The sequence below is a fragment of the Cuculus canorus genome, chromosome 22 (genome assembly GCF_017976375.1).
Source record: "Cuculus canorus isolate bCucCan1 chromosome 22, bCucCan1.pri, whole genome shotgun sequence".
NCBI lineage: Eukaryota > Metazoa > Chordata > Aves > Cuculiformes > Cuculidae > Cuculus > Cuculus canorus.
This window is the reverse complement of record NC_071422.1, coordinates 4,177,097-4,201,315: the sequence shown is the minus strand read 5'-3', so window position 1 is coordinate 4,201,315 and position 24,219 is coordinate 4,177,097. Positions and strand designations below refer to the sequence as shown.

The 24,219-nt window shown below is 60.8% G+C and overlaps 4 protein-coding genes across 6 annotated transcripts; 3 read left to right on the top strand and 1 right to left on the bottom strand.

Annotated features, from left to right (window-relative positions):
* The first annotated feature begins 21 nt into the window (after positions 1-21).
* FAM110D (family with sequence similarity 110 member D) lies at positions 22-3,196 on the top strand. The gene is made up of 2 exons (XM_009563474.2): positions 22-158; positions 1,603-3,196. Exon 2 carries the CDS (start codon positions 1,737-1,739, stop codon positions 2,781-2,783), a length of 1,047 nt encoding a protein of 348 aa, XP_009561769.2. The 5' UTR covers positions 22-158; positions 1,603-1,736; the 3' UTR covers positions 2,784-3,196.
* An 849-nt stretch (positions 3,197-4,045) lies between these two features.
* On the bottom strand, positions 4,046-4,980 carry C22H1orf232 (chromosome 22 C1orf232 homolog). The gene is made up of 4 exons (XM_054086370.1): positions 4,894-4,980; positions 4,722-4,808; positions 4,540-4,637; positions 4,046-4,295 (listed from the first exon to the last, which is right to left on the bottom strand). Exons 1-4 carry the CDS (start codon positions 4,978-4,980, stop codon positions 4,046-4,048), a joined length of 522 nt encoding a protein of 173 aa, XP_053942345.1.
* Positions 4,981-7,174: 2,194 nt separating this feature from the next.
* On the top strand, positions 7,175-9,725 carry ZNF593 (zinc finger protein 593). The gene is made up of 3 exons (XM_054086422.1): positions 7,175-7,426; positions 8,993-9,055; positions 9,238-9,725. The coding sequence occupies exons 1-3, from the start codon at positions 7,230-7,232 to the stop codon at positions 9,377-9,379; spliced, it is 402 nt and encodes a 133-aa protein (XP_053942397.1). The 5' UTR covers positions 7,175-7,229; the 3' UTR covers positions 9,380-9,725.
* A 3,000-nt stretch (positions 9,726-12,725) lies between these two features.
* On the top strand, positions 12,726-23,165 carry CNKSR1 (connector enhancer of kinase suppressor of Ras 1). 3 transcript variants are annotated; one of them, XM_054086364.1, is made up of 21 exons: positions 12,726-12,869; positions 13,634-13,791; positions 14,910-15,100; positions 15,179-15,263; positions 15,561-15,602; positions 15,694-16,095; positions 16,172-16,231; positions 16,661-16,729; positions 18,351-18,470; positions 18,631-18,719; positions 19,100-19,221; positions 20,169-20,320; positions 20,582-20,612; positions 20,700-20,872; positions 20,955-21,028; positions 21,401-21,472; positions 21,559-21,632; positions 21,893-21,957; positions 22,039-22,153; positions 22,384-22,565; positions 22,655-23,165. In XM_054086364.1, exons 1-21 carry the CDS (start codon positions 12,818-12,820, stop codon positions 22,853-22,855), a joined length of 2,529 nt encoding a protein of 842 aa, XP_053942339.1. In that variant the 5' UTR covers positions 12,726-12,817; the 3' UTR covers positions 22,856-23,165. The 3 variants fall into 3 exon arrangements, with proteins under 3 accessions (XP_053942339.1, XP_053942340.1, XP_009561771.2); XM_054086365.1 differs by having other exon boundaries at positions 12,728-12,869; positions 18,634-18,719; XM_009563476.2 differs by having other exon boundaries at positions 12,728-12,869; positions 18,589-18,719.
* The last annotated feature ends 1,054 nt before the right edge of the window (positions 23,166-24,219 follow it).

Below are 24,219 nucleotides of genomic sequence, written 5' to 3'. Positions count from 1 at the left end.
CAGGGGTTAACAGGGTGGCTCTTCCTCTTCCTCACCCTCTATATGAGGCTCCTGCTAGCTCTGGGCTCAGTTTGCTGCTGGCAGCCAGAGCAGCAGGAGCTGAGCAACAGGAGCATCCCTGCACCTCATCCCTGCATCCCATCCCTGCGTGGGCTCAGGTGAGTGGGAGCATCATCCGAGCCCAGCCGCTGGGCACAGATCCTGGCAGCGGGGCTGGGCTGGGGAGCGTGCAGGTGCACTGGTACAGCCAACTGCATCCTGGACATGCTGGCTCTGCCGGGGTGAAGCTGGTGGGTGATGGGAGCACCGGAGAGGCTGGGGAGTTCGTCCCTTGGGAGCAAAACAAACAAACTGCGTGCCTCAGTTTCCCCACCTGTATAGCAGGGTTGGATGCGGTGTCAGAGCCCGTGGGCTTTGTGTGTGGGGGTGCTCCTGGGCCGTGTGCTCTCTAGCAAACCCTGCTCTGCTCAGCCCCATGTCCCCACCGTCACCCAGGGAGGCTGTGGGGCCAGTTGAGCTGCTGGCGATGGGGCTGCTCTTCACGGCCCTTTAAGCCTCTTCTGCTCAGTGAAACCACCCAGGTTGAACTCCAGACCCCCCATACCAACGCACACACCCACCACCAGACTCATTCCTGATGCTGAATGGATGCTCGGGAACAGCTGAGCAAGAGCCACCACACACCAGGGCTCAGAAAAGCCCCTTGGTTCCATCATCCCATGCACTGGGCAGGAGAGCTGCTTTCCCTCCAGGCAGCTGAACTCAGCCTGAGTGGGGTGCACGGCACAGAGACCCCAAAGCAGCCCTTCCACCGAGGCCAGGGCAGCTCGCCAGCTCTCCAGCGCACAGGGCCGTACCGGCTTTGTTCTGCTGGCCCTGCGCTCGGAAAGATAAGGTGGCCAGATCCGGTATTTTTTCCTGTTGGAAGCTGCTCCTGGGATGTGGCTGAAGCCGGCGGATGCTCGGTGCTTCTCTCTTCCTGCCTGTGGATTGTTTTGGGCTGGCAGGGCTCGCTGCGGGCTGCTCTGCCATCCATGGGGTGGCTCTGCTTCACCCCCATCCTTCTTCTGCTAACCCTGCGTGCTTGGTGTCCAGCTCTGGAATCCTAAACAGAAGAAGGAGATGGAGCTATTGGAATGGGTCTAGAGGAGGCTTCAAAGTTGATCAGAGGGCTCGAGCACTGCCCATCCGAGGACAGGCTGAGAGAGTTGGGGTTGTTCAGCCTGGAGAAGAGAAGGGTCCCAGGAGACCTTATAGTGACCTTCCAGTGCCTGAAGGGGCTCCAGGAAAGCTGGAGAGGGGCTGTTCATAAAGGCTTGTGAGGACAGGACGAGGGACAATGGATATAAACTGGAGAGGGGCAGATTTAGGCTGGACATAAGGAGGAATTTCTTCCCTGTGAGAGTGCTGAGACACTGGCCCAGGTTGCCCTGGGAAGTTGTGGCTGCCCCATCCCTGGAGGGGTTCCAGGCCAGGTTGGATGGGCCTTGGGAGGCTGATCCAGTGGGAGGTAACCCTGCCCATGGCAAAGGCATTGGAATTAGATGATCTTTAAGGTCCCTTCCAACCCAAACTATTTTATGATTCAACAATTCTACGCAGATCCTGCCTCTCCTCTCTACTGCCAGCGCCAAATCCAGGAGACGAGTGAAGCTTCAGGGATCTTCCCATCCACAGCATCGGACGCTCTTGCAGCCACCCAGAGCACCCAGGGTGCTAAATCGGGGCTGGGGGTGATGGTGCCGCTGGGCAGCCCCAGTCTCGCCGTCTGTGCCTCCAGCAACCTGCGCCTCATGGCCCCCGGCCGCGGCTCCCCCCTGGCCTGGCTGAACCGGGGCCCCGAGTGCCCGCGGGAGCCGGGGGTCGCTGGGGGACGAGTGCCCAGTGCTGTGGAGAGGCTGGAGGCTGACAAGGCCAAATACGTCAAATCCCAGCAGGTCATCAACAGCCGTCAAGAGCCGGCACTGCGAGGCTGCTCGCCCCGGTTCTCACCCCGCAGCCGGCGCCTCCTCGCCCGTCAGCAGTGCAACGAGTTGTGTCAGGGCTCAGAGCTGGCCCGGGAGTCTCCCAGGAAGCTGCCGTGTCCCCAGTCCCCTGTGTCACGCCGGGCTGGCAGCAGGCGCCTGCTGAGACCTGATTCCCTCATCATCTACCGACAGAAAAGAGACTGCTTGGGAGGAGACAAGGAGAACACCAAGGGTTCCGGGCTGGTGCGACGACTCTTCCAAGGGCCGCTCAGAGACAACAGAGACAAACCCCCCAGCTCTCCCCCACCCAGGGGGCTTCGCCAGGGGTCACCAGCCCCCCAGAGCCCCGAGACCCCCATGCTGTGGGTGGCTGCAGAGAAGGAGGAGGCAAGGACGCTGGGCGCCAGCAGTGGCGGTGGCAGTGGTGGCATCTTCCCGTCATCTGGCAACCCCATGGAGCAGCCCCCCCAGCCCCCCAGCAAGCAGGCGCTGACTCTGCGTGTCTCCTTGCCGCTCTCAGAGAAGGAGCAGTTCTTCAACTACTGCGGGCTGGACCGGGCGCTGGTGGAGGTTCTGGGGAGGGAACGGTTTGGGCCAGTGGGCTGGGACAACGCCTCAGCTCGGCTCCCTGGCTCCTGCGATTCGGAACCGAGGCAGGCCTCGGAGGGCAGCGAGGGGGACACGGGGCCAGGTGAGGATGAGACGGATGCCCGACTGGGCTCCACTGTCTCGGTGGTGGAGCGCAACGCCCGCGTCATCAAGTGGCTCTATGGCTGCCAGAGAGCCTGGGCGGCTGCCAAGGAGTCCACTGTCTGAGCGAAGGCAGACCAGCTGGGGACAGGGACACCCATGTGGGTCTCTCTGGCTGGAGGGTGTTCCCTCACCCTTGCTGGACATGGCCAATGGACCGGTGGCATCCTTGGCCCCAGCACCATGGAGCTGCTCCGCTGACTGGGAGGGCCAGCAGGTCTACCCACCCCCTTGATGCCCTCCTCCCTCTCCAGAGCCACCAGGTCTACCCCAGACCCAGGGCTGAGCTCCTGCCAAGGAGCAGGTGGGGAAGGAGCTCCACAGAGTAAGTCTCTCCCCGTCCCAGGGCTCTACCAGGCTGCTGTCCCCTTCAGTGTGATCCCTTATCTCTATCCTGAGCCTGAGCCTCCCACCATGGGCAATGCCCGGCCAGCAGCCCCCTCCTCCCCAGGAAAGGGGCTACTTGGGCCAGAGCTCAATAAACATGTTTTTTTTCAGTTTTGTAACCTGGCAGTTTGTGTGGTTTGTGTGTGTGGGGGGAGGCTTTGGGGTTGGCCGTGGCAATGCATGCTCGCAGCCCAGAAGGCCAACCATGTCCTGGGCTGCATCCAAAGCAGCGCAGCCAGCAGGGCAAGAGAGGGGACTCTGCCCCTCTGGTGAGACCTCATCTGGAGGATTGTGTTGAGTTCTGCAATCCTCAACAGAAGAAGGAGATGGAGCTTTTGGAATGAGTCCAGAGGAGGCTACAAAGATGATCAAAGGGCTGGAGAACCTTCCATCCAAGGACAGGCTGAGAGAGTTCGGCTTGGAGAAGAGAAGGCTCAGAGGAGACCTTAGAGTGACCTTCCAGTATCTGAAGGGGCTACAGGAAAGCTGGAGAGGAACTATTCATAAAGGCTTGTGGGGACAGGACCAGGGGGAATGGGTACAAACTGGAGAGAGGCAGATTTAGACTGGACATTAGGAAGAATTTCTTCACCATGAGTGGTGAGACACTGGAACAGGTTGCCCAGGGAAGTTGTAGCTGCCCCATCCCTGGAGGGGTTCCAGGCCAGGTTGGATGGGCCTTGGGCACCTGATCCAGTGGGAGGTGTCCCTGCCCCGGCAGAGGGTTGGAACTGGATGAGCTTTGAGGTCCCTTCCAACCCAAACTATCCTACGATCCCCATCCCCACTGTGTAGCTGCACAGCCCCAGGGGCAACGGGGCTGCCGAGGTGGGGGCTGTGGGCGAAGAAAGCACCAGGCAGGTGTCCAAGAACAGGGGCACCTTGGGGTCTTCAGTGCAGACATGACACCAAACCACCACCACGCTGCTGCACAATCCAGCTCAGTTGCCCTTGGAGGCAGTTTTATTCCGGATTTCAGCCAGTTTACCAGCCAGGAAGCCCCAGTGGAAGGCCCCTTCCTCTGGCTCCCGCAGGTCGCTGCCATCGTCGCCCGGTGGCTCCCCAGGGCTCTCGTCTGGCTCTGGGAGGGGAACCTCCTTGTCCAGCCCCGACGCCTGCTGCCACTTGGTAGCAAAGAGATCCCAAAAGCCGGGTGACTTCTCAGAGCGGGGTGGCTCAGCAGCCAGCGGGCTAGGGAGAGAGCAGGGATGGGGACATCAGTGTGGGGACCTTTCTTGCTGGGTGACCAGGACTGACACCCCCAATTCCCCCCCATGCCTTCCCCTCCATGCCGGCTCCCCCAGCCCCAGGGGTAGAGGCAGGGAAAGGGGATGCCGGTGATGGGATGCGGAGGGTTGTGAAGGCTTGGGCAGCTCCTGAGGGCTGGATCCAAGATCTGGGGTCCTCCCCCCACCCCGCGAAAGGTGCAACTTACTGGTCTGTGCAGGGCTCCGGGCTGAGCAGCTGGTGCTCGTCCTCACTGGTGAAGAGGGATGAAAGCGTCCGCCAGCCCCGCACCCCCACGCCCTGCACCTGCAGGGGAGGCAGCACCAGGCTCAGTGGGGACCTCCAGGTCCCAGCAGCCCCCCCTCTCCTTCCCCCCAGCCTCCTCCTCACCTTCCTCACCAGTTGGGATACAGGGCTGGGTCCCTCCTCCATCAGCGCAGGGGGCTCGGATGTCTCCATCAGCTCAGGGGGGTCTCCCTGCAACGAAGCCCCCACGCAAGGGAGGTTGGTTACCCTGCTTTGAGGGGACCCAAGACTGATGGTGACTCCCCCCCGATCCTACCTCCTCTTGCAGCGTCCCATCCACCCGCGTCCCCCCCAGGGTCTGCAGCACTTTGGCCTTGTAGAGCCGCCAAAAGCCCTGGGTCATGGTGAGGGGCTCAGCGGGGCTGGGAGCCGGGTGCCACGGGGAGCGGGAGGGGTGCAGGGTTGGGCCCCCCCGTGCTGCCCCCGCGATCCGGTGGCTTCATTAAAGTTTCAGGGCCTAATTCCAATGCACAAAGGGGAACCTGAGCCCAGCCTGAGCCGGGGACAGCGCGGGGGCACCTGCTCGGGTCATCCCTAACCCACCGTCTGCCCCTCTGCCCCAGCCCCCCCAGTGCCCCTCGCACACAGGGGAACCCCAGGGCCGGGGTCACCCCATGTCCGCAGAGCAGAACAGGCAGTGGAACTTGATGCTGGCCCCCCACCATGGGTCCCCATGTGTTATTGATCCCCCAGCAGAGAGGAAACACGATCGGTGCTGGGACACGGGGCGCTGAGCCCTCCCCAGCTCATCACAACAGTGACCAGGGCAGAGCAGGACCTCGTGGGGACAGGACTGACCTCGAGGGCATTCAGTGGCCCCAGGAGGCACCAGGGGCCTGGGAAGGGGTTGACCTGGTCCTGGGGGCCCTCTGGGGGGGTGGGGTTGTCCTGGTCTCAGGGCATTCCTGGCTCCTGGGAGGGGGTTGTGGTGGTCCCAGGTGGTCTATGGCTCCTGGGAGGGGGTTGTGTTGGTCCGAGGTGGTCTCTCTGGCTCCTGGAAGAGGGTTTTCCTGGTCTCAGGGGGTCTATGGCTCCTGGAAGAGGGTTTTCCTGGTCTCAGGGGGTCTATGGCCCCTGGGAGGGTTTATTCCTGGTCTCAGGGGGTCTACGTCTCCTGGAAGAGGGTTGTCCTGGTCTCAGGGGGTCTCTGGCTCCTGGAAGAGGGTTTTCCTGGTCTCAGGGGTCTATGACCCCTGGGAGGGGGTTTTCCTGGTCTCAGGGGGTCCCTGGCCCTGCGAGGGGGCTGCGGTGGTCCGAGAAGGTCCCTGGCTCCTGAAGAGGGGGTCCCTGGTCCTAGGGGGGGGATCCTGGCTGTAGGGAGGAGGTTGCAGTGGTCCAAGGTGCTGCCGCTTGGTGGGCAGAGCTTATGGGGCGGGTCTGTGGCAGTGTGGGAGTGGCTTAAGAGAGGGCGGAGTCTCCTGTATGGTGGGTGGGGCTTTATGGGGTTAACCTCATTTGCATATGGCGTGGCTTAAGGGAGAAGTGGCTCCAATGACGAGCTGGGAGTGGTCTGCTCAGTGGGCGTGGCTTAGCGAGGGCAGAGACTCCTGGTTGATTGCTGCGGCATATTGGGCGATACAGAGGGTGCAGTGTAGGCAGGGCTTGAGGGGGCGGGGCCTCCTGCGAGTGGGCGGGGCTGAAAGGGCTGGGCCTGTAGGTGTGTGGGCGTGGCTTATGGAGCCGAAACATGGCATCCTCTGATGGGCGTGATCTTTGAGTTGTGGGCGGGGCTTGAGGGGTGGAGTAGTGATCAATGGGCGTGGCTTGAAGGGGGCGTCGCCTCAGTTGTGACAGGCATTCTTTTGAAGGGGGTGGTCTCTGTTGCGGTGGGCGTGGCTTTGACAGGGCATGGCCTCTGCTACGGTTCGCCTCAAATGGGGCGTGGTCTCCTCGTGATGGGCGTGGCTTAAAGGGGCGTGGCCTCCTCTGCGGCAGGGACGGCTTAAGTTGCTCTTTAGTACTACCTGACAGGAGGCTGTAGAGAGAAGGGCACTGGGCTCTTCTCCCAAGTGACAGGACAAGGGAGAATGGCCTCAAACTGCACCAGGGGAGGGTCACACTGGATATCAGGAGAAAAAAGACCTGCTGGCCCTCCCAGTCAGCAGAGCAGCTCCATGGTGCTGGGACCAAGGATGCCACCGGTCCATTGGCCATGTCCAGCAAGGGTGAGGGAACACCCTCCAGCCAGAAGGACCCAGACAGGTATCCGTGTCCTAAGTTGAGCTGCCTTCGCTGCTAAAAGGTCTCCTCACGTGGGCGTGGCCTCAAGGGGGGCGTGGCCTCACGATTTGTGGGTGTGGCTTAACTTGACATAGTCTCCTGCGATGGGCGTGGCTTTAAAGGGGCGAACTTGTGTGTTGGGCGTGCCTTAAAAGGGCGCGGCCTCCGCCCACTGTGAGTTGCTTAAGGAGGCGTGGTCTCCCCATGATGGGCGTGGCCTAAAATGCATGTTCTCATGCGCGATGGGCGTGGCTTAAAGGGAGCGTGACCTCATGTGCATACGCATTGCTTAAGGGGCGTGGTTCCGCTGTGGGCGTGGCTCCGCTGTGGGCGTGGCCTCCGGCGGCGCGTGCCTCCGGTCCCGGTGCCGTCATGTCTCCCCGCAATGGCCGCCGCACGGGCGCGCACCGCTCTCACTCGTTCGCCCGGCACATGAAAACCAAGCGGCGGCGGCGAGACCTGGATGAGATCCACGCCGACCTGCGGCCGCAGAACGCCGCCCGGCTGCTGCGCCAGGAACCCGACCCCGACCTGCCGGGCTGCGGGCAGTTCTACTGCCTGCACTGCGCGTGCGTGCGGCGAGAGAGGCCTGAGGAGGGGGTGACCTGGGCCTAGGGGGGCCCTGGTACCTGGGGAGGAGGGGGTGACCTGGGCCTAGGGGGGGCCCTGGCACCTGGGGAGGAGGGGGTGTCCTGGGCCTAGGGGGGCGCCCTGGCATCTGGGGAGGAGGGGGTGTCCTGGGCCTAGGGGGGGGCCCTGGCATCTGGGGAGGAGGGGGTGTCCTGGGCCTAGGGGGGGGCCCTGGCATCTGGGGAGGAGGGGGTGTCCTGGGCCTAAGGGGGGGCCCTGGAATCTGGGGAGGAGGGGGTGTCCTGGGCCTGGGGGGGGCCCTGGCATCTGGGGAGGAGGGGGTGTCCTGGGCCTAGGGGGGCCCTGGCATCTGGGGAGGAGTGGGTGTCCTGGGCCCAGCAGGTCCGCGGCTTCTGGAGGGGTTGTGCTGGTCCTAGTGGCTCCCTGGCCCCCAGAAGTGTGGTTGCCCTCGTCCTAAGGGGTCCCTGGCTCCTGGGGGACGGGTTTTCTCCTCTCAGGGGATCCCTAGTGCCTGGGAGGGCTCCTGTGCCTTGGCAGGGGATTGTCCTGTTCTCAGGGGTTCCCTGGCAGCTGGGGAGGAGGTGTTATCCTGGTACTAGGGAGTCCCTGGGCCCCGGGAGGAGGTTGTAGTGGTCTCGGGTGGTCCCTTTAGGAGGGGTTGTCCTGGTCTCAGGGGATCCCTTGTGCCCTGGCAAGTGCTTGACCTGGTTGTAAGGGGTTTATGGCCCCCGGGAGGAGTCCTGAGCTGTGGCAGCTGGTTGCGCTGGATCCAGGGGGCTCCTTGGCCCCTGAGATGGGATTGTCCTGGTCTTGGGAAAGTGGGTTGTCCTGGTCCTAGGGGATCTCTGGCTCCTGGATGGGGGTTTCCTCTGATCTCAGGGGGTCCTTGGCTCCTAGAGGGGGAGTGTTTGTCCTGGTCTCAGGGGTCCCTGGGCCCTGCAAGGAGGTTGTGGTCCGAGGTGGTCCCTGGCTCTTGCAGGGGGTGCCCTGGTCTGAGGGGGTCCCTGGGCCCTAGCAGGAGGTTGTACTGGTAGTGGGGCATCCCTGTCTCTTGGCAAGGGTTATCCGGGTCCTGGGGGGTCCTTGGCCCTTGGGAGGGGTCCCTGTTCCCTGGCAGGGGCTTGTCCTGGTCCCAGGGGGGCGGTCCTTAGCTCTTGTGGGATGTTCCCTGGGGGCCCATGGCCTTTGGGAAGGGGTTGTCCTGGTCTCAGGGGTTCCCTTACTCCAGAGGGGGGTTGTCCTGGTCCCAGAGGGGGTTGCCCTGATGTCTAGGGGAGCTCCTGGCCCCCGGAGGGGCTTGTTCTCATCCCAGGGGGTCTCTGCTGGTCCCAGTGAGGGGGCCTCTAACCCTGTCAGGGGAATCTTGTTTTGGTCTTGGGAGGGATCTTGGCTCTTGTGGGCAGCTTGTTCTGGTCTCAAGGTGGGGGGAGGAGATGTGGCCCCTCAAGGACTGGCCCCAGGGGGGTGTGGGATGACCCTGGCCCTCTAGTAGGGCCCCACTCCCATCTCAGGGCTCCCTGACTGTCAGCCTCTTATCCCCCCAGGCGCTACTTTGTGGACCTGACCAGCATGAAGGAACACTTCAAATCCAAGGTGCATAAGAAGAGGTAAGGGGTGCCTGAACAGGGTCCTGAGCCACCCATGGGCGTGCGCCCTGCCCTAGAGCAGAATGCAGCCTCTTGTCCCCCACTTCTTCAGAGTGAGGCATTTGTGGTGTCATCTCTAGGTTGGTGTTGTTTCGAGTAGGTGGGGTGGAAGGCTTCAGCCCTGCTCTCTGCTGTCCCTGCAGGCTAAAGCAGCTGCGGGAGGCGCCGTACACGCAGGAGGAGGCAGAGCGCGCTGCTGGGATGGGCTCCTACATCCCCCCAAAGAAGGTGGAAGTGCAGACCCAGCCGCTTGAGGAAGTCACCGAGATGGAGGCCTCCAGCTGAGCGCAGGGACTAAGAGGCCGAGCAGCTCCGCAACAGCATCTTTGTCCTCAACTCTGTGAGAAAAACATGCCCCGGCACAGCCTGCCAGCAACAAAACACTCTGCTCCTCCTGGCAGCTCTTTTCTCCAGAGCACTAACGAGGAGAGGGAGCCAGCAAGACCTCAGCTGCCCTCGCGGCGTGTCCTCCTTTTTGGGAAAAGGACAAACCACTTGTTCCCTAAGAGACTGTATGCTCATCTCTCTGCTTTCAGAGCAGTCTGGGGCCTCTCTCCGTGGGTCAGAGGTTGCCCTGGTGACTTGCCCATTAAAATATGTCAACCACGAGACCAGCAGTGGTGAGAGCTGTCTGTGATTGTGAGTCAGGCCCTGGCTGGAGGGCAGCAGCCACTCCTTGGGATAGTGGGCAACCCCTTGGTGTTGTGCTCTTTCCAATCATTGCCAACATCTGTGTCTGCTGAGAGCAACGGCCTCATCCTGGGGCTCTGCCCTGGCAGGGTGGCAAAGCTCCCTTTGCTTTCCCTCCTGGCAGAGGAATCCCAGCCTACTGGTCAGTGTGGGAATGCTTTTGGGGGGGAAACGTGATGGAATTAACTCTTTGTCAAGCACTTAATGCTCTCTACAGCTACCTAAAAGGAGGTTGTAGCAAAGTGAGTGCTGGTCTCTTCTCCCAAGTAAGAAATGATGGGATGAGAGGAAATGGCCTCAAGTTGCGCCAAGGGAGGTTTAGATTGGATATTAGGGAAAATTTCTTTACTGACACAGTGGTGAAGCCTAAACCCCAACACCTGGAAGTGATTTAATCTTCATAGAGGGTTAGGACTGTGTGGTCCAACCTCCCTGCCTCGCATTCCCTAACCTCGCACTGCTGTGATGGGGCCGGTGACGCTGCGTGGCTCTCTGGTGACTTCGTGGGACGATGTCACCACCCGCTGCTGCAAATTCCTGCTGAGTTGGGTGTCAGAGATGCAGCCCTGGCTGGTTCATCCCTCGTGCGGTGCTGGAAACAGGGCATGGGGGTGGAGCAGCAGAAAGGCAGCACGACAACCCAGCTGTGCTTGACAAGAAAGGGTTTATTTCCATGCAGACTGTCTGGATTTGTGTGTGTCGCTCCCCCCGGCCCTGGGAAGAAGGAGGTGACTAAATCTAGCTGGTAGCATCTCACCAGGGGCAGCTCAGCTGGGGCGTTGCAGAACCCATCCCAGCAGGATGTTCCAGCGCAGAGGGCGACACGCTGACCTTGTGGCCTCATCTCCCCCTCGACCTGTCATTCCAGAGGCTGATGTGGTTCCAGCCATCCCTGCCGCTGTTACCTAACAGCGCTCGACACTGACCTCCTTTCTGCAGGACCGGGCTGGCTGCGGCCACAGCATGCAATGGGGGGCAGGGGGGGGGCTACCAGCAGGGTGCAAGGGGCCCCCCGGAACCTCTCTGCTTAGCAAGGAGATGGAGATAGACACAGCACGGGGGTCCACCATCCGTCCGTCTGTCCATTCGGCCTCTGGTCTTTTTGTGGCTGTGTCCTGGTGGCTCTTGGTGGCTGGGTCAGGGGCTCAGAGGTGGCTTCTCTTTTCTCCATCCGAGTTGATGATGAACTGGCTCCAAAAGCGGGGACAGAGGTGCGTGTCCCCCAGCCCCGGGGCATTGCACCGCCCAGGCGTGGAGGGAAGGGCTGGATGTGGCGCAGCTCAGCTGGAAAGGATCCGCATCCGGCAGCTCTGCTTGAGGAGGGGGGTGCAAAGGGTGGAGGGGGACCCCTGGGGACCCCAGTACCCTACTGGGGACTGTTCCTGTGGCTGCACCAGACCCCTCATCATGGCTCTGGGGGGGGCTTGGTGGGGTCAGCCATTCTCCGGACGCTGTAGAAGGAGAGGCAGAGCCCGGCAGCTGCCAGCAGTAGGGCCAGGGGGGTCAGGAGTTGCCCCCCAGGCTCTGCCCCCCGCCCTGCTGCCAGCTGCATCTGTGGGGGGAGAGAGGAGAGAAGAGGGGGGAGCACTGTAAGACCCCCAGCCTCAAAACCCGCAGGCACAGAGGACTTGAGGCTGTGCCCTGAATGTCCTCATCGCACCCTGCTGGGTTCTAGGGGTGATGGGAGCAGCTTTGGGGTCTGGAGGTGCTTTTGGGGTGCCCCGTACAGGGCTCCACCAGCAACACCCTCGCTGCCAGTCTGGAGCTGGGATACGACTGGGAAGAGCTCCAGCAGCGCACCGGGGGCCTGGTGGGCGGCACAAACAGGGTTTGGGGGTCCCTGTGGGCTCCCCCCAACCCCACTCACCCCTTACCTGGAGCAGACGGAAGTACCCGGGGGTTAAGCGTCTGGGGCGGATGATCATGGCGCAGCGGGGAGTGGCAGGATCAGGCCCTGAGGGTCAGCAGCAGCAGGGCTTGGACCCCCCCTCACCCCAAAAAACCCGAGACCCCCCTGCCCTGGCCACAGCGAGGGGGATCTGCGCCTGTCACCAGCCCGGTGTCCCCCTCGGAAAGGGCAGCACGCACGCGGCGAGCGCTGAGCAGCTGTCAGCCGTGATCAGCGCCCGCTGCTCCCCGAAGCGCACACGCCAGGGCGGGGGGGTCGGCACCAGCCCAGGGTGGATTTGGGGGGGTTGGGAGAGCTGGGGTCAGCAGGGGCAGCCCCTTCCTAGGCCTGTGCATGGGTTGTCCCCTGTCTGAGGTTTCCCAACCTGCGAATTGGTGGGGATTGTGCCTGAGGGGGTGGGTTGTCCCCCAAAGTCCACAAATGGTGGGGAGGGGGCTGAGCATCGCTCTCCTTCAGGTCTCTGGGGTCAAACTAGGGGTCAAACAGGGCTCCTTGGGGTTGTCCACCAGTGTCATGAGTTCTGCTGGGGCTCAGCCCTTGCCGAGTCCACTCGTGTTATGAGTTCTGCTGGGGCTCAGCCCTCACTGAGGATGAGATAAGGGCACCCTTAGGGTGCTTTCTGCCCCCATGCCTGGGGCTGACATCTCTGTTTCCCCTCCCCAGGTACTTTTTCTCTACCCTCAATGACTTCTTGGTCAACTGAGACATCGTCCTGCTCTGCGCCCACCTGGTAGAGACCCTGCAGGTGGTGGGTGACAAGGGCGGCCACGCTGCCCTGAGGCCACGGTGATGGGCACGGTGTTTGGGGGGAGCCAGGTCTCTGTTCGCCTGTCCTCCAAACTGCTGTCAAAAAAGGGGAGCCAGGTCTTTGCTCTCCTGTCCCCCAAAATGGGGACACGTGGGTGCCACCCCCCGGGGAGGTTTCGGCAGCCGTGTGTCACCCTCCACCCTGTGACTCACTGGGGCGCGTCGCGAGCCTGTACTGGGCCATACTGGGCTGTACTGGGCGGGCGGCGGGTGCGGCTGGGAGGCCGCGGTGAGCGGCACGCGGTTGCGCCAATGGGGCCGTCCGTCCCTGGCGCAGGTGAGCGGCTGCTCCCGCCGCCCGTTCCGGCCTGGCCGCCATGGAGCCCGTGGGAGCCTGGGGCCCTGCGCGGGCGGCCGCCTGGCTCCGAGGTGAGGCACCCCCCAACCATGGCTGCCCCCCAACTGGGGGCACCCCGCTCTTGGCCCTGAAGTGGGGTCTGGGGCCGGTTGTCCCCAACTTTGGGGTATTTGGTGACCTCTGGTCTGGGGTGGATTGTCCCCAACTTTGGGGTATTTGGTGACCTCTGATCTGGGGTGGATTGTCCCCAACTTTGGGGTATTTGGTGACCTCTGATCTGGGGTGGATTGTCCCCAACTTTGGGGTATTTGGGTGACCTCTGGTCTGGGGTGGGTTGTCCCCAACTTTGGGGTATTTGGTGACCTCTGGTCTGGGGTGGATTGTCCCCAACTTTGGGGTATTTGGGTGACCTCTGGTCTGGGGTGGGTTGTCCCCAACTTTGGGGCATTTGGTGACCTCTGATCTGGGGTGGGTTGTCCCCAAATTTGGGGTATTTGGTGACCTCTTATCTGGGGCCGGTTGTCCCCAACTTTGGGGTATTTGGGTGACCTCTGGTCTGGGGTGGGTTGTCGCCAGCTTTGGGGTATTTGGGTGGCTGGGGGGTGGCAGCCCTTTCAGACCCTTCACCCCTTATTCCCGGGGGGGTTGGACCCTGGGTCTGGATGGAGGAGTGGGAGTTCAGCCCTGCTGCTATCTGGGCTGAGACCTCGCAACTCATTGCATGGAGCAAGTCTTCCTGGCAGCCAAGAGTTCCCCCCACAAGCATCAGCAGGGACACAGGCAGGGGGGTGCTGGGTCCCCGTGGTGTCTGGATGGTGCTGAGGGTTTGGGGCAGGTCTGGATGCGGCCGTGCAGGGGTACCCCTTCGAGTCCTGGGGGCTGGCAGGACCCGAGCTGCTGCGGCTGTCGGTGGGGACCCTGGAGGCGCTGGGCGTGCGGTGCCTGGGGCACCAGGAGCTGCTGCTGGAGGCCGTGGAGCAGCTCCGTGCCTTGGTGAGTGCCGGCACCCATGGGTGCTGTGGGGGTGCTGCGGCAGAAAGGGGGTGTAGGGGTATCCTGGGCTGGGTGGAGAAGGACAGGGGGAAACCCTTGGCTGGAGGGAGTGGGACACACATGGGCACCCCAGGCTGGAGGGAGGGGGGAATGCGGGAGCACCCTAGGCTGGGTGGAGGTGGGATCTGGGGGTACCCTGGGCTGGGTGAAGAAGGGGACATTGGGGCACCCTGGGCTGGAAGGGGAGGGTGTGGGAGCACTCTTGAGTGGGTGGAGGGGAATATGAGGAAACCTTTGGCTGGAGGGAGGAGGGATGGGGGGGGACCCTGGGCTGGGTGGAGTGGGGATTTGGGGGTACCCTGCAGTGGGTGAAGGTGGAGACATGGGGGTACCCTGGGCTGGAGGGAGGGGGTACACAGGAGCACCCTAGGCTGGGTGGAGGTGGGATTTGGGGGTACCCTGGGGTGGGTGGAGGGGATGTGGGCACACCCTGAGCTGGGTGGAGGGGAATATGAGGAAACCTTTGGCTGGAAGAAGGGGGAATGCGGGGACACCCCAGGCTGGGTGAAGGTGGGGATGTGGGAGCAGCCTGGGCTGGAGGGAGGGGGCATGTGGGGGTATTCTGAGCTGTATGGAGGTGGGATTTGGGGGTACCCTGGGCTGGGTGAAGGAGGGAACATGGGGGCACCCTGGCCTGGGTGGAGGGTAATATGGGGAAACCCTTGGCTGGAGGGAGTCGGGGACACAGGGGCACCCCAGGCTGGTTGGAGTGAGGACATGGGGGCACCTTGAACTGATGGAGGTGGGGATGTGGGGATATCCTGGGCTGGAGGGAGAGTATGTGGGAGCATCCTGGGTTGGGTGGATATGGGGGTACCCTGGGCTGGAGGGAGAGTATGTGGGAGCATCCTGGGTTGGGTGGACATGGGGGTACCCTGGGCTGGAGGGGGAGGATCTGGGAGCACTCTTGGCTTGAGGGAGGGGGGGATGCAGGGGCACCTTGGGTTGGGTGGATATGGGATTTGGGGGTACCCTGGGCTGGGTGAAGGTGGGGACACGGAGGCACCCCAAAGACCCCCACTACCCTCCCGTCCCCCAATATCCATGTTCCCCCCAAGGATGCGGAGCTGGCGAGCACCAGCTTGCGCACGCTGACGGAGAGGCTGCGGGAGCTGGCACAGGGCATCCAGAGCCTGGTGCTGGGGGGGCCACCAGCAGGGGTTACCCCCAGCCCACCCCCCCTCACCCTCCTGGCCCGAGTCATTGACCTGATCGGGGCCGCCAAGGGGCTCTTCCTCTGGCTCAACAGGTCTGGGATGGGTGAGGGCACCCGTGGGTGCTTGGTGTCCCCACGCCTGGGTCTGAGCTCTCTGTTTCCCCTCCTCAGGTACCTTTTCTCCACCCTCAATGACTTCTCAGCCAGCCGGGACATCGTCCTGCTCTGCACCCAGCTGGCAGAGACCCTGCAGGCGGTGGGTGACCAGGGTGGCTGCACAGCCCTGAGGCCACGGTGATGGGCACGGTGTTGGGAGGGAGCCAGGTCTCTGCTTTCCTGCCTCATAAACTGAGGTCAAAGTGGGGAGCCAGTTCTTTGCTCTTCTGCCCCCACAAAATGTGGGCAAGGTGGGGAGCCAGGTCTCTGCTCTCCTGCCCCCCCCAAGATCTCTGCCTGCTGGAGGTGGCGGAGAGCTGGGGTGGATGCTTTCCTGTGGGAATGGTGGGGGGCTGAGCCATTCTGTCCCACTTAACCCCGTGTCTTGTGCCCCCAGGACAGCCCTGCGGCTGAGAGGGATGGCCGGATCCTGCGGATTGTAAGTGCTGGGTGAGGAGGAGGAGGTGGCAGCGCTGGGGGGGCTCTGTGCTGCCAGGGCCCCTCCTCAAGCCCCTCGCTCTCTCCCGCAGTGCCAGCACATCGTGGGCATCTGCGAGAGCATCGTGAGCTGCAGCCCCGCGGCGCTGCTTGATCGCAGGGCTGTGCTGCAGCGTGTGGGGCTGGCACTGCCCCCCAGCCCATGGGGCAACCCCTCAATGTCCCCTGACACCCCAACACTGCCCTCCAGCCCATGGGGCAGCCTCTCGATGGCCCTTGACACCACCACGCTACCCGCCAGACAACGAGGGAGCCCCACAATGTCCCTCGACACAATTACGCTGGCCCCCAATCCACGAGGGAGCCCCCCGATGTCCTCCAACACCTCAACAATGGCCTCCAGCCCGCAGAGAACCCCCCCAACGTCCCCTGACACCCCGACGCTGCCTTCTGACCTGATGTGGAGCTCCTTACCGCTTCTGACCACTCCATTGGTGAGTCCTCGCTGCCCCGGGACCCCCCCAGTACCCCCTGCACCCCACTCTCGCTTCACTCCTGTCCCCGACACAGGGCTTCGAGATCACCTCCACCAGCTCCTGCTTGCACTTTGTGTCTGCGACCAGCTCGGAGGTGAGTGGGACGCTGTCCCTCCCAGTTTGTCACCTCCCAGCGCCACCCTGTCCCCCAGCCACCCCTTTTTAGGGCCTGCCATGGAGAATAACCCCCATTCCCGCTGCGCCCCTGGATCTGGCTGGATCTTGTGAACCTCTTAGGGCTGTGATCCACCCCCCTCTGCCCCAGAGCTGGGGGGGCTGCCTGCAGCTGAGACCGTGCAACTCATCTCACGAGTGAGCACAGCCTGGGCCCTGGGGGGAGCCCTGCTCCACATCCCAGTCCCACCAGCCGCTCTGTGCGGTCAGGCTGGTGGTTAATGGTTAATGGTTAACCCCCTTGCCCCAGTTCTCCCAGCCAGGAGAGCTCCTGAGTGTGGATTAGGTGGGAAAGGGGAGCCAAGTGCCCAGGGCTGAGCACCCCAGTCCCACATTGCCTCTGCCCCAGGCTCTGGCTGCCCACGGGGGCCGCATCCTGCCCGGAGACGAGATCGTGCAGGTCAACGAGCAGGTCGTGGTGAGTCGGGGGCGATGGGGGCTCAGGAAGTGATGGTTTCAGCAGTGAAGAGGGAGCTGCAGGGCTGGGAGGATTTGGGGGAAAACAAGGGATATGGATGGGAGGATTTGGGGGAAAACAAGGGATATGGATGGGAGGATTTGGGGGAAAACAAGGGCTGTGGATGGGAGGATTTGGGGGAAAACAAGGGATGCAGATGGGAGGATTTGGGGGAAAACAAGGGATATGGATGGGAAGATTTGGGGGAAAACAAGGGCTGTGGATGGGAGGATTGGGGGGAAAACAAGGGATGCGGATGGGAGGATTTGGGGGAAAACAAGGGATATGGATGGGAAGATTTGGGGGAAAACAAGGGCTGTGGATGGGAGGATTTGGGGGAAAACAAGGGATATGGATGGGAAGATTTGGGGGAAAACAAGGGCTGTGGATGGGAGGATTGGGGGGAAAACAAGGGCTGTGGATGGGAGGATTGGGGGGAAAACAAGGGCTGCGGATGGGAGGACTTGAGGGAAAACAAGGGATGCGGGTGGGAGGATTTGGGGGAAAACAAGGGATGCGGATGGGAGGATTTGGGGGAAAACAAGGGATATGGATGGGAGGATTTGGGGGAAAACAAGGGATATGGATGGGAGGATTTGGGGGAAAACAAGGGCTGTGGATGGGAGGATTTTGGGGAAAACAAGGGATGCGGATGGGAGGATTTGGGGGAAAACAAGGGATGCGGATGGGAGGATTTGAGGAACATGGGCTGTGGATGGGAGGATTTGGGGAACATGGGAAGCTGTAGAGCTGGGAGAATTTGGGGGGCACGAGGGTTGTGGGTGGGAGGGTTTGGAGGAACACGGGGGGCTGCAGGGCTGGGAGGATTTTGGGGGAACACAGGGGTTGTACATGCGAGGGTTTGGGGAAACACGTGGGTTATGGATGGGAGGATTTGGGGGAACACAGGAAGGTGCAGAGCTGGGAGGATCTGGGGGTGCACGAGGGTTGTTGATGGGAAGGTTTGGGGGAACATGGGAGGCTGCAGGGCTGGGAGGATTTTGGGGTAACACGGGAGTTGTGGATGCGAGGCTTTGGGGGAACACGTGGGTTATGGATGGGAGGATTTGAGGAACGTGGGCTGTGGATGGGAGGATTTGAGGGAAAATGGGCTGTGGATTTGAGGATTTGAGGGAATGTGAGACGTATAGCTGGGTGGATTTGGGGAGACGTGGGGGCTGTGGACAAGTTGATTTGAGGAGACATAGGATCTGCAGCTGGGGAAAACTGGGGGGACACAGGATCTGTATCTGGAAGGATTTGGGGGAGCATGGGAGCTGTGATTTGCAGAACACAGGAGCCGTGGCTGGGAAAGGTCTTGGGGACACAGGAGCCACTGCCAGGGGAGACTGGGGGATGCGGGAGCTGCTGCAGAGGAGGATCTGGGGGACGTGGGAGCTGTGGCTGGAGAGATCTGTGGGATGAGGGACCTGTGGCTGGGGAGGATGTGGGGGGACACCAGGGCTGCAGCTGCAGAGGGGTTTGGGGACACAGGAGCTGTGGGGCTGGGAAGGTGCTCGGGGCCAGGGCCAGGCAATCGTGGGGCAGCGTGGGGCCATGGCTCACAGGGAGGTGCGTGCAGGTGGGCTGGACACGCATCAACCTGGCGAAGAAGCTGCTGGAGAAGAGAAGCAAGGTGACACTGGTGCTGAAGAACATTCCCCTCGACCCGTCAAGCTCGCCTCCCTCTCCCACGCAACAGGTGAGTGATCCCGGTGCTCCCAGTACAGCCCCAGTGCCACACTGGGCTGTGCTAGGAACCAGGTAGGGATGCTCGGAGCCAGGCATCTCCTGTCATGTTGGTGGTCCCTCAATCTCAGGGGACCTTGATGGGATGTGGGCTGGCCCTGACACTCCATCAGCAGCTCACGGGAGCGTTTTCGGATGCTACGGATCCACCAAGCACCAGGAGCAGCGAGTGCCCAGGCAGCCCCGTGTCCCTGACCTCCAGGTGAGCCCCATCCTCTGATACCCCAACACCCCCAGCCCGGCCAGCACGGAGGTGTTTGGGTGCATCCAAAGCCCTTTTCCAGCTCCTCATGGGGGCAGAGGTTCTGGCAGCTGCCTGCAAGCAGCCCGGGAAGCTGCCAGGACTCTTGAGGAATGAAAAAAAAAAGTGGTTGTGTTTGTAATTCATTCACTTGGTAACGTTTTAATGGGGTTGAAACTATATTTAGCCATGACCCTTCTCCTCTCCCGGAATGGAAAAGCGTGTGCAGGCAGGGAGAACTGCGGGTGCCCCGAGTAACTGCGGGGCCGGCTGGAGCCCGACAGTGAGACTCTCGTGGCGGTCCAGGGGGTTTGTGGCTCAGGGATCCCTTTTTCCCCCAGCACTGCTGCCGACTTGGACTCAGGACCAGACTCAGCGCTGGACCTCATCACTGACGAAGAGGACAGAGAGGACGAGCGGGACTCGAGGCTGCCCAGGGCGGCTGAAGGGCTGTCCGGCTGCGGTAAGTGGAGACGGTGTCCAGGGATGGAGTAATTTTTTGCCTGGGATTCAAACAAAAACCAACCCCCCATGTTCTGAAGACAGTTCTGTGCAGCTGAATTCCTTTTCATATCCTTAAATACTTGGGTATTTGTTCCTAAAGCTGTATAATTGAAGTGATATTGTTTGAGCCCCTCCGAGTCCATAAATGTCTTCAATAGATTGCTGTGAATTTAAATATCACTGCTACACAAAGTAGTAAACTAATGTTCTCTATTTATTCTGTCCACTTTATGTGATGAAGCAGTTAAGTTTAAGGGTTTGTCTGCAAGGAAAATATCTAAAACCCAATGTCTTAATTTTGGCACAATGTTGGAGTGCATTTGTGGGTAAAATCCCTGTCCTTTTTCTTCACTGCTGCCCACAGAACATTTTTGGAGCTAGGTGACTGCAGGGTTGGATGCTGCTTTAATTTCCCAAAGGTTAAGCTTTTCTTGAGTGGCTTTGGATTGACATTTGGAAAAGGAGCAGTGGGGTTTTTTTTTCAGGGTTGAAAACACTGCCATTCAGTTGCTAAAATATAAGTAACAAAAAGAAATATTTGACTGGAAATGATCTAGATCTCGATTTGCCACTTGGGTGAATACTACAAGTAATGATTGAATACTGTGAGTAACTGCATTTCAAAATGGTCCTTATAGTGTAGAAACATGGAACGGTTTGGGTTGGAAGGGACCTCAAAGCCCATCCAGTTCCAACCCCTGCCATGGGCAGGGACACCTCCCCACTGGATCAGGGGCTCCAAGCCCCATCCAACCTGGCCTTGAACACCTCCAAGGATAAGAATAAAAAGTATGAGAATACTTAATAATAAAGGTATAAGAATATGGTGGGGTTTTTTATTATTTTTAATCTTCTTTTTAAGTATAACTGCTTTTTCTTCATTAGAATCATTCTTGCTGCCCTCAGGTGCTGTGGAGGAGGCAGCGGCGTGGGAGGGTGGCACCCCGTGCTCTCCGGGCACCCCTACTGCTGCTGGACCCTGCCCCGTGGAGCTCAGCCCCCCGACAGCCCCTGTCACAGGCACTGGGGACACAGAGCCTGGCCATCTCCCTGCGGAGGTGAGACCCGGTGGGAGAGGAGCACTGAGCCTTGAAGGGGACCCTGGTGGGACAACAGTGGGGGACTTCATGTCCTGCCCAAGCTGGGAGGCAAAACACCCATTCCTTGGGTGGGTTCCCCTCTGAGCTCCCTGCTGTGGGTTGGGTGAGTTGGGGGTCCCTAAGGGGCTGTGGGTGCTGCCCTGGGGGGCTCAGCTAATGCTGCGCTGCCCTCGCCTCCCTGCATGGTCCTTAACTCCTCGTCTCTGTCTCCCTGTTCAGGGCAGCCCACAGACAGGACGAAGACAAAAAGGTGAGCAGGACCTCACCAGGGCTGAAGGCTCTCCTCTCAGGTCCCCCTTCCCTACTTTTGAATCCCCCTCTCCTCTGTGGTCACCAGGAGTGGCGACCAGGCTGAGCCGCCGGCGGGTCTCGTGCCGGGACCTGGGCCGGGTGGATTGCGATGGATGGCTCCTGAAGAAGAAAGACCATGTGGGCTTCATGGCCCAGAAGTGGAAGCGGTGCTGGTTTGTGCTGAAGGGCCACACGCTCTACTGGTACCACCACCCCAATGTGAGTGGCGATGATGGGTCTCCTCAGTCTGCAGCTGGGACAGCCGAAGTGGGTGATGAACACGGTGGTTTCTCCCTTGCAGGATGAGAAAGCCGCAGGTCTCATCAACGTGGCCACCTACGACCTGGAAAGCACCAGGGAACAGAAGAAGAAATAGTGAGTGGGGTTTATCTTGCCATAGACCTCCCAGCCAGGGGTGGAAAGGAGGATGCTGTCCCAAGGGCATGTGGTGATGAGTCCTGCTGGGTACCACCTGTATGTCCCTGCGGTGACGTCCCCATGGGGCTGGTGGGCACCTGGCAGTGCTGGCAGGACCAACTCATGCAATATAGGAGTTCACGCTCTGTGCAAGATGTGTCTTACACTATTGGTGTTATCTGGGCTGGGGGTGAGGACCAGAGCCTCTTCAACGGCAAGGAAAAGTCTGATCCCCTGGGCTGGGTTGGGATGGGGACTGCGGCACAGTGGGGGCTTGGGGCTGGCTCTGGTGCTGGATAGCCCCAGCAGCTAAGGCTTGTCCTCCTCCAGCGTGTTCCAGCTCTCCCATCAGAGGTACAAGCCCTTCATCTTTGCTGCAGAAACGCTGGCTGATTTGAGCATGTGAGTAATGTGCCAGCGTGTCCTGGTCCCACCACCCCAAGTCAACCATGACCTTCTGTCCATCTGTCCATCCCTTCTTTCCCCAGGTGGGTCAGTCACCTGATAACAGCCAAAACAAAGTACACACTGGCCCATCAGTCGGTCCCGGACAAGGAGGAAGGTAATGGGCCCTTCCTGGGGTGGGAGATGGGGTTGGTTCCCCTACAGGAGATGAGACCCTGTGGGAAGCCAATGGCTGCAGGTGCTGGTGGGGCAGCCACGCCTGGTGCTATGGACCCTGCATGGGAATTAGCCCAGGATTTGGGAGAAATATGAGGAATGCTCCCTGAGAGGAGGGCTGGGTTGATGCTCAGCTGTGATCGAACTCGAGGGGCAGCCCAGGGCTTCCTGCTTCCACCATCCTCCCTCTGTTGCCTGCAGACTGCTACAGCGAGACAGAAGCTGAGGACCCTGATGAGGAATCTCCCAGACAAGGATGCGACTTGGTGAGTGGCCCTAGGAGACCAGGATGGGGAGGGAATGGATGGAGGATCCTGGTCTCACCACCTTCCTGTCTCTCCCCACAGCCCAAGAAGAGGCCGCCAAACGCCCTGGAGAAAGCTCAGCTTTTCTCGGCTGGTGGTGAACCCAGCAGTGCAGCTGGCAGCCCCCAGGGCAGCCCCCGGCCCTGCTCGCCCATGGGTAGGTGCTGGGGGGGTGATATTTGTGACCCTGTAACCTTGTGTGCACTCTTTAGTTGAAGTTAGGGCCGCTCTTTTGTGTGTGTGCTGGAGAGGTAACTAGAGCTGCGATGTATTTGAGTAAGAACCATGTCATGTCTTGGGATGCTCTTGGCGCAGGGTCATGTGCGGGGACAGCCCTATGGGTTTCTTGGGCTGTCCCCTGTCATGGTGCCCCCTTTCCTCACCCAGACCCCACCGGGGAAGATCTCGAGTGCCTGATGCAGTGCCTGAAGCAGGGCGGGGTGTCCCTCATTGGGCAGCAGCGGTTCCTGACACAGGAGCAGTACCGCAAATCCTTCATCCGGCGCAACAAGAACCCCCATATCAACGAGAAGGTGCACGCGGTGCGAGCCCTGCAGAGCACGCTCAAGGTGGGAGCCTGCAGCCCCTTTATCCCCCTACTCCCAAAGCCCCTTGCCCATGGGCAGCCACCACAAAAAAATGCCCTTTCCCTCCACAGGCGAAGCTGGTGGAGCTGCAAGCCCTGGAGCAGCTGCTCAGCGATGCTGCTCTCACCTCGGAGAAATTCAGGCACTGGAAGGAAGAGCACCAGGAGCTGTACCAGGAGCTGCGGGAGTTGTGGGCACGGCAGCAGGGCCAGGATGCTGACGGGGGGCTCGGGGCTGAGCATGGATCCCCTGAAGGGGCAGCCGAACCCTGACACCAGCACCTCTCTGGCATGGACTGTTGCGGGTAAAAACCACGGAGCTGCAGGAGCAAAGCGGGCGCCCTTTCCATGCTGAGGGGGTTGTGCCAGGGGATTGATGACAGTTCTGAAGACTCAGCTCCCAGCATGGACTTGCCACAGGAGATGTGGATTCCGCAAATCCCCTCTTCCTGGGGCAGGACATTACAGTGAGCCTTGCTTTTGTCAGGAATGTTTTACCTTGGCTGCAGGGCCCTTTTCCTGGAAGAATGTGCCCCTGCTGTGCACACCAGCCAGGGTCTCCTCTGCTGTAAATAAAACTGCATCCATGAAGGCTGATTGTGCCATGGGTTTCTTGGCACTGAAACGTCTCTGTAGTGACAGCCAGCCCCTACCCCTGCCATGCTAACCCCATGCAACGCTCCAGGCTTGGGGAAGAGCGGCTGGAAAGCTGCCTGGCAGAGAAGGACCTGGGGCTGCTGGTTGACAGTGCCTGAATGTGACCCAGCGGTGGCCAAGAAGGCAAACAGCATCCTGGCTTGGATCAGCCTTGGGGTGGGCAGCAGGAGGAGGGAAAGGATCGTTCCCCTGGATTCAGTGCTGGTGAGGCTGCACCTTGAATCCTGGGTTCAGTTTTGGGCCCCTCACTGAGACATTGAGGAACTGGAAGGTATCTAAAGAAGGGAATGGAGCTGGGGAAGGGTTTGGAGCCCAGGGCGAGGAGGGCTGAGGGCCCTGGGGTTGTTTAGCCTGGAGAAGAGGAGGCTGAGGGGAGACCTTATTGCTCTCTACAGCTCCTGGAAAGGAGGTTGTGGTGCGGTGGGTGCTGGGCTCTTCCACCAAGGAACAAGTGATGAGAGGAAATGGCCTCCAGTCCTGCCAAGGGAGGGTTAGATTAGATATTGGAAAACTTTCTTCAGAGTGGTAAAGCCCTGGCGAAGGCTGCCCAGGGCAGTGGGGGAGTCCCATCCCTGGAGGGGTTTAACAGGCAGGCAGACGAGGCGCTCGGGGATGATTCGGCAGCGGACAAGGACAGGCGCTCTCCATGATTCCCAAGGTCTTTTCCAATGAAATGATTCCGTGATTCTAAGATACTCCCGGCTGGGGACCAAATATCCGCTTCAGTAGAAGGGGAAGATGGAATCCCTGCGGCTGGGATGGGCCTGGGGACGGGGATAGGGATGGAATGGATGGGCTGAGGATGGGACGTAATGTGATGAGAACGGGGATGGGATGGGATGGGATGGGGTGGGATTGGATGGAATGAGATGGGATTGGATGTAGACGGCCCCCGCCCCGCCCCGCTTTCTCCCCAGCCCCGCCCTACGGGTGCCGCCCGCGGACACTTTTCCTCCTCCCACGGTCGTGAGCGAGGCGAG